The 12,302-nt window shown below is 32.6% G+C and overlaps 2 protein-coding genes across 2 annotated transcripts; one reads left to right on the plus strand and one right to left on the minus strand.

Moving 5' to 3' along the window:
* Positions 1 to 245: 245 nt before the first annotated feature.
* On the plus strand, positions 246 to 1,268 carry LOC108333171 (glutathione S-transferase 3). Its single transcript, XM_017568536.2, has 2 exons — positions 246 to 622; positions 713 to 1,268. Exons 1-2 carry the CDS (start codon positions 308 to 310, stop codon positions 1,055 to 1,057), a joined length of 660 nt encoding a protein of 219 aa, XP_017424025.1. The 5' UTR covers positions 246 to 307; the 3' UTR covers positions 1,058 to 1,268.
* A 6,504-nt stretch (positions 1,269 to 7,772) lies between these two features.
* Positions 7,773 to 10,760, minus strand: LOC108333470 (transcription factor MYB7). The gene is made up of 3 exons (XM_017568924.2): positions 10,400 to 10,760; positions 9,063 to 9,192; positions 7,773 to 8,945 (listed from the first exon to the last, which is right to left on the minus strand). The coding sequence occupies exons 1-3, from the start codon at positions 10,536 to 10,538 to the stop codon at positions 8,003 to 8,005; spliced, it is 1,212 nt and encodes a 403-aa protein (XP_017424413.1). The 5' UTR covers positions 10,539 to 10,760; the 3' UTR covers positions 7,773 to 8,002.
* Positions 10,761 to 12,302: the final 1,542 nt, after the last annotated feature.

A 12,302-nucleotide genomic window follows, 5' to 3' on the forward strand; every position in this document is an offset into this window, starting at 1 on the left:
AAAAAAGTAAAATATAGAAAAAGATAATATTAAATGAATATAAAAGTTTTATAAGTATTAAAGTATATTTTTCAATATTAAATGATAAATTAAACATTTCCAGTAATATTTAGACACGTAGTTCAGAGTCAAAGTAAACGAAAACCACGTAATTGCAAACGTAAGATATAGTCTCTGTCGTGTAACAACAAGAACATTCCAGAACTATCTCCAAATTTTTGTGTGGTTATAAATATCATCACCTCTCCTGTTAGTGCAAGGTATCTCTAGCAACAAAGGCAGTTCAGAACCTGAGTTGGATACAGTAATGGCAGACGAGGTTGTTCTGTTGGATACATGGGCCAGCATGTTTGGGATGAGGGTTAGGATTGCATTGGCAGAAAAGGGTATTAAGTACGAATGGAAGGAAGAGGATCTGAGAAACAAGAGCGCTTTACTTCTGCAGATGAACCCTGTTCACAAGAAGATTCCAGTTCTTATCCATAATGGGAAACCCATCTGCGAATCTGCAATAATAGTGCAGTACATCGATGAGGTCTGGAACCACAACCCTAAAATCATGCCCTCTGACCCATACGAAAGAGCTCAAGCTAGATTCTGGATGGATTACATTGATAAAAAGGTTTGTGCTTTTCGTTTGTTGTCGTCTCTTTTTGTTCTGTTTTAAATTTTGTTTTTGTTAGCAATTCTGATTTTGTGATATTGGTTGCAGGTGTATGATACATGGAGGAAACTGTGGCTTTCTACTGGAGAGGAGCGTGAGACATTGAAGAAGGAGTTTATCTCTATCTTTAAGCAACTGGAAGAGACACTTGGTAACAAACCTTTTTTTGGGGGTGACATGTTTGGCTTTGTTGATGTTGGTCTGATCCCTTATTATAGTTGGTTTTATTCGTATGAGACGTATGGTAACTTCAAAATGGAAGAAGAATGTCCTAAACTCATAGCTTGGGCCAAGAGATGCATGGAGAGAGAGACAGTGTCCAAAACACTTCCTGATGAAAAGAAGGTTTATGCTTTTATCGACGGAATAAAGAAAGTCCTTGATTCAAAATAGAGGAGTTTCATGAACTAATCAAATCAAAATTTGCACTTTAAATATGGTACTAAAAGGTCTTGTATAATTTTAGCTTGGGTTTTTTCTGTCTTGGGTGATTTATGGTTTGATGGACACTTTGGTGTGTCTGCTCTGTTTTAGATTATGGGAAGATATGAATGTTGTTAAGTGTGCAATTACAATCAATAAAACCTCTTTCTATTAGTTGTTCCATGTACTAGTCAAAACTATGTTTCAATCTTCTTATTGTTATTCCCCTAATATTATAGTATTTGCTGCAGGGTAATTTGGTGGGTCCTCACTTGAGACATTAATAGTTAAAATTGCTCGTTTATAATTTCAGAACTAAACTATTATACAAGTACGTAGAAAATAGAGCACACCGGAAGTGTTGAAAATAATATAAGTAAAACTAGAGCAACAATAAGAATAAATAAAAATATAGAGTAACTTCAATATATAGAATGATCTTCTCACATATTTATATTCACGTATGAAGACACATGTTTAGTGCTATGAGCAATTGCAGTGGCGCTTTCTTTACAGTGGCGCTCCTCTCAACATCTTTTTTCTCTTTTGGCGAGACACGATACATCATCTTCTTTTTTTCATAACTTATAATTTTGTGTGTGTCAATTAAGGAGAAGCCTTTAAGTATATGTGACAATTTCCTTGAATGTAAGAGGGGCTTTTGTGTTCGGGTGTTGAGGGTTGAAGTGCGATGGAGTAAGAGTTTTTTTCCGGTGAGCTTTCGGGTTTGTGGTTTTTGTTAGGATCAAAGGTTTGTTTCAAGCCAACGTAATAGCCTATTGTGGAACAAGGTAAAATTTATATTTTTGTGTTTTTTATTTTGTTGTGGTTTGTGTGTTAGATGCTAGTTTCTTTTGGCAAGTGAAAGGCTAGGGGTGTTTTATCCCTTGCTAAATGCTTGTCATCTATTTGAAAAATAGATTTTTTTTACAACATTCTAACATCATCTACGTGTCATTATGTGATTGGGCCAAAATTACTCCACAATCAATAATAATAAATACCAACATGGACCAATCACAGAATGACACGTAAATGGTGTTAAAATTTTGTCAAAAAAATATCGTTAAAGTGTTATTATTCTTTGAAAAAAGAGTGACATGTTCTCCTATGATTCTTGTGAGTTGTTCGTACATTTTTTAGTCCATTATTTTTTATAGGTTTATTTGAGGAGGAGATTTATTAAAGAGATACAACATTAATGAGATCTAAACCAAACCAAATAAGGGATTGACATTATTTTCAATCTAAAACTCTAATGCAATGGGTTAATGGGTATTCACCGACTTAAACTCACATTTAGATTCCCAACAATCTCTCTCTCAAAGATGAGTCTCTTCCACATTGATACACTTCTCTTCCAGCAAAAACATTCTCAACCATGAGTATTCATTTGTACCATTGTCTATCTTAATGGAACTATAATCAACTTATGAAGTTGAATGTTGAATATCTTTATTAGATGACTTTTACTAAATTATTCAAAAGTAAGAATGATTATACAAGTTAAATATAGACATGCATTAGATAAGTCAAGTTTAGATAACTTAAAAGAAAAATATCAAATCACAAAGTGATACGATGATCAAGTTTGAATTGATCAAAGAAATATGAACTAATTATAATAATGTTATATTTTAACCAATAGTTTTACTTAAATGCTAATTTGATATTTTTTTAAAAAAAAGAAATATTTCCTTTATGTATACTTTGATGCTTTTCAATATTATTATGAGTTAACAATAATTTTGATTCCTATATGTTTCACCAATCAAATAAACTTGATTATAAAATTAGTACACAAACCTCTCGTGATTATAAATATTAACTTTTCTAAGTATTACAAGTATGCCTTCTCTGGGAAATAATTACCAACCTTTCTAGATGAGTATAAATCTCTATATATATTCTTTTCATAATCTCTCATTGATTTAAAAATAAAAAGAAATACTCTCTAATAAAGAGAATATGAATGAAGCTTGTCATTCTCTTCACCATCATCATTCCAACTCCCCTCCAACATCCGACACAACCAATCTTCATCTTCATCATCACAACTTCGTATTCTATTTTCCATTTCTCCTCTATTATTCTCCATGATCATCAATCATCGTCATCTTTCTCACCTTGATTTTTCACAAACAGATACTCCCCTACAGTTCCACAATCTTCTCTTCCCATCCATTAATTCCAACCCAATATTTTGTCCTTCATTTTGTGGGTCTGTTGTTTATTTTACTTACTGCACCCCACACTTGACACCCACCATACATTTTGTTCGGCAACTCTGATTTTGTCCTTCATTTTGTGGGTCTGTCAGGCAACTCTTCTATTCCTTCTGCACCGCCCCCTTACTCACACACACCCACCTCCTCTGATTTTGTATTTGGTTCAGGACACTGTTCACTTGTGCAGCACACATTTGCTTGCTTATCCCATTAGTTTTACCTTTCTTTTTAATTAAACTTCACTTTTTAACATGCACCATTTTTGGAGTTTGTGTGGTCTCTCACATACTGCGATTTCCATTTTCAAATTATTCAAAAATATAAAAAAGAAACATACAAAATTCAAAATTCAATCTATCAACATTTCTCAAATAGTTTTTTTTTTTAAAAAAACCATGTTATCTCTAATTTTCAATTTTGAATTGAAATATGTATGAACAAGTTTATTGTTGTCAGATCCAAAAATTCAATTTTTTTTATTTAATTATATAGTTTTTTATTATTTTGGGAAAAATTAAACATTTTTAAAAATCACACTTTTTTCACATTAAATTAAAAGTACAGTTTTCGGATAGACATTTTAGGATACTAACATCATTCTTACGTGTAATCAATTCTCAAACCCAAAATTTGGTTGTTTGTAGATCATGTATTATGTTAAGATTTTACATAATTTTCCCAAATTAGTTGCGACTCCAAAACCTCTATTTTCAAACAATTTCTATCGCCTTATTACTATTTTCAATTGCAATAAAGCTCACAAAAGTAAACTTCACAATTGGAAGAATCTTACAATGGCTGATTACTCTCCCTTTTTCTCAGAATCTATACTATGATGATTAGCATTGTAGCTTAGTCTTTTCGTATCACTTTTATTGTGTAATCTCTTTTGACAATGATCGCTCTTATTTTTTTGTTCTTGTTTCATATTTCTTGATGAGCTTGAAAGTAAAATAAGATGATCAAATGAATATATTGAGTAAACTTGTCAAGTGCATGTTGAACAAACAAAACAAAAAAGTCAAAAGTCTATAAAGAACATTAGACAATCCATAAGATGAAACTAAGAATTGAGTCAAAACGAAGGAAATCTAAACGTTGAAATGGAAGATCAAATAAAAAAAGATAATACCAAATTCATAATAATGCAAATCAAGAATAAGAAGAAATCTAATTGATTGAAGAAGAAAAATATGTGAAGAATATTTACATTGATTGATTTGATTCAAGAAGAAGAGTGTCTAAAGAAAATCTATATTGATTGAAGATTGCAAATATTTAGGAATATCTTATATGATTTAAATCAATCAAGAGAAAGAAAATATTCTGAATTACATGAAGAATACTCTATAGGTCATATTCAAAGCCAAACAAGTAAAATGAATTAAATAGTGAAGAAAATCAAATAGAATAATAAATACAAGAAAAGAAAGAATGGGTAACTTGAATATGAAAATTTTTTGAAAGTTATATCGAGACTTTCCTTATTGATGAGTAAAGAGAAAATATTCAGAGAAGAAAATGTACCAATGTTGATGACAAACTCCTAGCCAATGGTCCTATCACAAGAATTATGGCCAACCTCTTACAAATCGTCTTTAAAGGGTGAAACAAAACTTTTCTTCACTTGGGCCATCATGGAAGATGAAGAAGTAGTGTAGGATATTAGGCCATGTATTTGGCCATTTAGTGTAGGTTTTCCTTAGGCTTGTATTAAGGCCTAATTAATGTAGGGTTTTCTTTAAGTTAAACATCCAAACCATGTGAAAAGTATGTGTCCTGTGTCATACTTCCATTAGAGGATTTGCCTTTAGTAGTGGTCACATGACACTCTAGGATTAGAGAGGTTTTGCTTTATGAGTGGTCACATGTCCTTCCCTCATTGGAGAGAATTTGTGACAATTGTCTCCACATAGAGGGCCTTCAATTTCTCGGCCAAAACATGCTTTTAAGGTTAGCCTTGCTTTTAGGGGTTTTAAAGAGACACACCCTTGCCTATATAAAGAGGTGTCTCTACCCTTGTATTCATCTTGGATGTTATGGTGCCCAAATTTGGCCATAATTCTTCTCCTTGATCAAGACTAGAACAATCGTAGAGGTCCCTCTAGTCGCCTTTCTCATTGAGTTGGTCTAACCTCTCTTTGAGCCACCAAACATCACACCATCTCCACCAAACCACCTAAGGTTTGTCCACCCTCTTTGCGCAACCTTGGTCCTTTGTTTCCACCACTTTCCGCACCATTAAACTCCAAGGGACCATCTTCATTGCATCCTTTTAGCTAGAGCTGTCAAAATGGATCACAATTCGCGAGCTAACCTGGCGCACCACGGGTTTGAGCCGGGTTGGGTTAGAAAAAATTGTATTCTTTTTATGCGGGTCAGATTTCAACCCGGCTCGTTTAAACCCAGTTCATGCGGGTTGAACCCGTGGTGGGCCGGATTGGCCCACCAACCCACCTACATAATTTTATTTTATTAAAATTTAATTTTAATTTTATAAAAAAATATTTATTATTTTGTTTTTTCTTGAAAAAGTTATTTAAGTTCCTTATTTTCAAAATTAATTAAACACTCAGGAGTGAAATTTGTTTATATTTGTATTATAGAAACTTTGTAATTTTTTTTATTTAAAAAAAATTGTAATTAAGTGAGCGAGTAAGCCAACCCGTTTACCCACCAATCCATGGTGGGTCGAGCCGGATTCGAATTTTTCTGACTCGCTAATAAATGAACTGGGTTGGGTTGGCTCACTAAATGACTAACCCGTGGTGGACCGAATCGGGTCGGGTCAGGTGACCCGTTTTGACAACTCTACTTTTAACTTTGATCCAACTTAATCAAAAAAGTTGCTCTAAAAGTTGCTATCATTTGGTATCAAGAGTTTGGTTCTTCAATAAGTAAGTATTCTTGATCTTTATCTATGTTATTGTTTTTCCGTGTTGTTTAAGTTATTATTCTTACTTGTCTTGCCATACAGAGCTACACTGCACCAACAAGCTTAATCCTGTCTAAGCTTTTTTTTTGTTTTTTTTTTCACAATTGGTGCAATGTACTAAACAAGTGACTTCTATTTGATTGCACTAGGATCAACAATCATATATGTCAACTCATCAATTTAATGAAATGGATCACATCAATATTTTAGAAAAATATAAGAACCCCATTGAATAAAAATAAATACAGAAAAACATTAAATTAGTAACAAATATAGAAAAAAAGTAGTAATAAATATAATCTAAATTTGCGTCTGGAGCCGCATCCTAAGTAAACGATTTCCCATGTGTGTGTGTGTGATTAGGGCAACTCGTGCATAGACAGTCAACGTCGGTGGATGCGGTACAACAACGACACATACTTAGACTTGGTCATATTCCATAGCTTCCATCAAATCAGCATCCATCTAAGTTTGATCAGATGAACGCTTTACTTCTAAGATTTGTATCAACCATACTCTAAACTCACTGAAGTTCACTGCTCAACCTCATAATTGATTACAATACTCAACCCCAATTCCAAGTCCCCATTGCCATTTGGTAGATTTATTGTAATCAGAAAGCAGCGAATGATGACCACACCCACTACTAGGTACCTCTAGTTTGGTAAGATCTTGTCCAAATCATTACTTGGTCTTTTGCATTACAACCACCAATTCACTTACTTTTACTTTTTCTATTTGTGCCTTACATTTTTTTTTACTTTTAAAATTATGTCATTTGCTTCTTATTTTGTACCTTTTAATCGAATTGACTAGAAAACTTTACATACATGTATTGTTAATTAGCTCTACTCAATCATTTTTTTAAGGTTTGAAATGTAATTAGTTATAAAATAATGCCTAATCGGCCGTTAAAAAGTATTATTTTCTGAGTTTTAACAAAATTATTTAGAGGGATCACTTAAAAAAATGTACTCTATAAAAAAAATCTCAAGATAAAAGAGTCATATTTCTTAAAACAAGTTCTTCAAACTCACCTTTTTTATTTGATATTTTGGTTATTATTAAAATATAATATTAAATTAACGCTTTTTATTATGACGATTAAATGGTGTGAGGCTGTTCTTGTTTAATTTGAGGTATTAAGTTCCCCAACTACATTAAGTGCTCTAAAATAGAGTTTTGTAATGCACAGTAATTGTATTTGACTTATTTCGTTGATTGTCCATGGAGAGTGCGTATCCAACACACTACTTAAAAAGCTGTTCGTGCTTTTAGGTGATTAACATTATGCCATTTTCTAACTTTTTTGGTAAAGAAAAAATTAATACGAATAAATGTTAGTTCTATTAATCAAGAGTTATTTAGCTGAAATACGTATACAAGTTTGGTATAAAATACATATTGTGGCAAACTCTACGTGCTACAGTTGTGGTCGTTTATACTTGCAAGCTTGTTTTATTTGAATTCTTGAAAGGTGTGGGGACATGAAGAAAAATGTCACACTAGTAGTGGCAGTAAGTGGAGAATATGACCTACCCACTTTCATGGTGTATATGATAGTTGTTGTTCACCAACAATTTATTCAATACACTGCGTATTTGTGCTTCAATCTACAACCTGTTCTAACTTGATTTTGGAGGGGATACATGAAACCCATCATACATCAAAGAGACCTATTCTGCTTGATTAATTTATCATAGTCAGTATACCTACTAAGTAAATCACTGTTTCGTGATTTCTTATATCCAACTACTGGTCTGTATTAAAGTAGAGAGTAGTATTTTGAGGCGAAGAGAGCCATAATGGGATAGAACCAAAGTCCAATTCAGATTCTGCTTCTGTCATATCATCGAAATTAAATGCCTTAGTGTGGTCCATTTGTGGCTCAACTGCATAGTTTTTTGGTAGGAAATTATGATCCTTGTTTGACTCCTTTATCTCACCTACTACTCCAAACTCATTCTCAAAATCATTGGTCCACTTCCTTGCTTCACCATCTTGAACACCCTCTTCTCCAAGAATCATGTTTTGGTTGGCTGAGAACTCACCTAATTGGACTTCCTTTGATTGAAAAGATCCAGGGCTATCATCATCTAATAACTTCCAAAACTCATAATCTGGTTCCCATGGAATTTCTAAAATATGGCCGACATCATAAGGTCCTAGGTAGGATGATGGAGAAGCCAATTGTTGTTCTGGTTTGTGTGCAACTTTCTGGCCTGAATTTACAATATTAATTGTCTCAACAGTATATATTGATACAGATAAGGGCGAAGCCAATGTCTCTTCTGGTTTCTGTGCAACATTCTGGCTCGAGTTTACAATATTTGACTCACAAGAAAATGAAGCCGATGACTCTTTTGGATCCTCAGTCATGCCAATTAGTAGTTCACTTGACACTGCTTTTTCTGAATCCTGCTCAATTTTATCTTCCATTGATAATTGCTCTGCTTGGTCACAGAATTCATTAGTATAAGGTGTAGTGCTCTTGGGTGAATTTGGCCTCTCAATTGAGAAAAAGGACTGAGAGGAAGAGGAAGAGGTGGAAGTTATTGTTGATTCTGGCTTGGATTCATCTGTACTTGATTCTGAAGTTTTTTTAGGAGACAACCTTTTCTTTAAGTGGGTGTTCCAGACATTCTTGATCTCATTGTCTGTCCTACCAGGCAAACGTGATGCAATCTTTGACCACCTGAAACCCATTAGAAAAGATAGTTAGATAATCTAGTAATGCCACAAATCAGTAAACGAAAGAAAAAAGTAACATTACAAGAAAACTTGTTTCTGGTTTGAGACATAAGAGACATACTTGTTTCCCATGGCCCTGTGAAGTCTTATGATGGTTTCCTCTTCCTCTGGTGTAAAATTTCCTCTCTTCACATCAGGTCTTAGATAATTAATCCATCTCAAACGACAACTTTTTCCACATCTCAGAAGCCCTTATTAAAATGCAAAAAATAAGTATAAGAAAATTTTGATAACATCTATACCAGTATTAACAGAATCAAATATTAGTACTTCCAAACACCAATACTCTCTAGCTAGCATCATGCTTTAGAAGGCATGAAAATTGCTTTAGTATACTCAGAACTTCCAACCACCAATACTCTTGTACAAGGTGAATATATGTAGAATAAGACAGTAATACTTTTTTATTTTCTTCTTGAATTTTACAATTTCTAGGCTTGTGATTCCTCATGCCCATTAGTCCACTTTTAATTTAATCACACTTTTGTTTTGCCTCTCCTATTTTAGACTAATTGAAACCAATTAATAGACAGAAATAATTATAGAGACCAAAACACCCGAACAGCATGAAACAACAGTTTGCCTACTTTAAGGAATGCAGGAAACTAGTCATAATCCACAGCAAGAAACATCCAATTTGAAACGCAGTGCCCTTCTTTTAAGTACTTGAAATAATTTCTTTTTTCTGTGATGAAGGAATCCATTAGCCTTATGGCAGAGTCTCCTTGTGCAATAATAATGGTAATTTTCCATTTATAGCAGACAATCATGGTGATGGACGGGCCATATTAATGGTAGGTGGACATGCATAATCAGAAATTAGTCATTTAAAATGTGTCATATTTTCATTGAAATTATAGGCAGAAGGAGGGCCCACAATTATAGATGCGATAAGCGAGCAATGCTTCAAACTATCTTTACTAACATGAGGAAAACCAAAAGTCACCAAATTCTGCCAAACTATTATTTTTCCTATCAGCAGTAGGTAGCAGAGAATTTCCCTTGAATGAGACAAACAGTGGATGAAACAATGCAAACGCAGAAACTGGATTTATCACAAATTACAGGTTTCCACAGAAGCAATAATGCAAAAGCAAAATTTCCATGATCATGCACTGAAATTTCGTACTGAAAGATTACAAAATTGTTATTCCTATAGTTCACTAAAGTGAACGAGATCAAACACAAAAGAGAGGTTGAAACTTGAAACTTGAAACTAATGTTTCTTATTAAAGTTTACCAAAAATTACCAAGACAGCATTCTATAATCAAAGACAGACATGAACACACGCATACATGATAAAACACACGTATACGTAGACGCATACACATCCATAACATCCATAATCAAATAAACATATCACAGGCATACACACATTTAATAAGAAATGTAATTACCAGCTTGTTTTGGGAGAGCTCGCCAGTTTTCATGGCCATATTTCTGGATGAAGGCTATGAGTTTAAGATCTTCTGCAGGGTTCCAAGGACCTCTCTTCACTTTAGTCTTATCACAACATGGTGCTCGTCCTTTCCCCATGATAATCTTTTATCACAAATTTTCCCAACCCTTTAGATCCTACTATATATATGCACTCTTCCACTGTCAATGACGTATGTTTTCTCTCTCCCTCTCTTTCACACATACACACAAACATATACTATGCATCACTATTGTCTCCCTTTGCCTACATATACTAGCTGGTGCAGAAAGTGAATGCTCTCAAAGAAATGAACCCACAAGGGTCATGCCACAAGTTAGTATGCTGAGATGCTATGCAATAAATAGAAGGAAATCTAAGTAAACCATGTTTTAATATTTAATCATGTAATAAATAAATAGCTGTTGCCTATTTAAAATACAAAAAAATATTCTTTAACACACTTAAATTTTTTAAATTTATTTGACACTATCTTTCTTACTTTCTACTTGAAAAATACAAAAATTTATATTTTTATCATCGTTTTATCCTAATAATATATATAAAATAAATGGAAAAGTATATCATCGTACAGATATAACCCTAACTTTTAAAATTTGTGTTTACACAAATGATTTAGGATTTGAGTTTTGTCTGTTTGTTTGGAGGTTTGTTATGTATACGCGTATGGGATTAGAGCCACCAACTTTCTGAAAATTGATATCACTTCCCTTCTTTACGAAGTCAACATTCTCCTAAATTTCAACACACCAAACTAAAATATGGTTGACCTCCAAAAAGGTTTTCCTAAAATTAAATTTTAAAATAAAATTTTGGCCGATTATTTCTACAAAGTTAACGGTAGTGGTTAAGTAGAATTCTCTCCAAGATTTCAACTCAGGTTCTTATGACACTAATTTATCTTAGATTATAATAAAAAAAAAAAATTTTGACACACATAAATTTTTTATATTCATTTGACATTATTTTTCTTATTTTTACTTTTTTTTTAAATATAAAAGTTTATATTTGAGTAATGATACCATGACACATTTTACATTCATTTGACACATACTATAAGGATAAAATAATCATAAAAGTGTAAACTTTTGTTTTGTTTTAAAAAAAAAGAAAGTAAAAAATGAATAAGGATAATGTCAAATGAACGTAAAAAGTTTAAGTGTATCAAAAAATCATTACTTTTTATATTTTTATAACTATTTTATCTTTATATCGTGTCAAATGAATGTAAATATGTATCAAATAAATGTAAATATGTGTCAAATGAATGTAAAAATGTTATAGTACCCTTACTTTTATAATAATTCACTTCCATTAGTTAATCCAATTATCCAACTATAGCAGTATTCTTTATATAAACAATGTTTGCCGAAAGCAATGAAACACGCATAATGAAATGACGTAACAGATGGGTGTCTACTTATGTAGAAAATTTAATGCTCAACATGAATTCGATGCATAGTGTTTCTTTCTTTTTTTTCCTGAACTTCAAAAGTAGCATTAATTCTATATCCAATATTTCTATATTTGTTTTTAATTGCTCTTTAGCCCTTCTTTCCACATATGTCGTCCGTTGTCCTGGGTTTTATTTTTTATTTTTTGTTCCCACAGTTATATTTTTATCTTTCGGTAGGAAAATCCTAAGATATCTATCCAAGTAAAATATCATAATCTTCTAATGATTGATTTTCTTCCTAACGTTGTCGTTTGAGAGACAAAATTTAGCTTTAGATTTCTATTGATTTGTATTTCCCTTATGTTGACTATATTTTTTCATCTCCCCCAACATGCTAATTTCTATGTATCGTTTTCGATGATAAAAATCAAAGGATGCTCATCTTTGCATTCTAACTATTTAAAAA

The sequence above is a fragment of the Vigna angularis genome, chromosome 11 (assembly GCF_016808095.1).
Source record: "Vigna angularis cultivar LongXiaoDou No.4 chromosome 11, ASM1680809v1, whole genome shotgun sequence".
Taxonomy (NCBI): Eukaryota; Viridiplantae; Streptophyta; class Magnoliopsida; order Fabales; family Fabaceae; genus Vigna; species Vigna angularis.

What these genes read in the sequence shown, in the direction of transcription:
- LOC108333171 (XM_017568536.2), top strand. Translation starts at nt 308, where the DNA reads ATGGCAGACGAGGTTGTTCTGTTGGATACATGGGCCAGCATGTTTGGG. An exon ending in TGGATTACATTGATAAAAAG is followed by an intron (nt 623 to 712) that starts GTTTGTGCTTTT and finishes TATTGGTTGCAG; the next exon opens with GTGTATGATACATGGAGGAA.
- LOC108333470 (XM_017568924.2), bottom strand. Translation starts at nt 10,538, where the DNA reads ATGGGGAAAGGACGAGCACCATGTTGTGATAAGACTAAAGTGAAGAGA. An exon ending in AGCTCTCCCAAAACAAGCTG is followed by an intron (nt 9,193 to 10,399) that starts GTAATTACATTT and finishes CATTTTAATAAG; the next exon opens with GGCTTCTGAGATGTGGAAAA. An exon ending in CACAGGGCCATGGGAAACAA is followed by an intron (nt 8,946 to 9,062) that starts GTATGTCTCTTA and finishes AATGGGTTTCAG; the next exon opens with GTGGTCAAAGATTGCATCAC.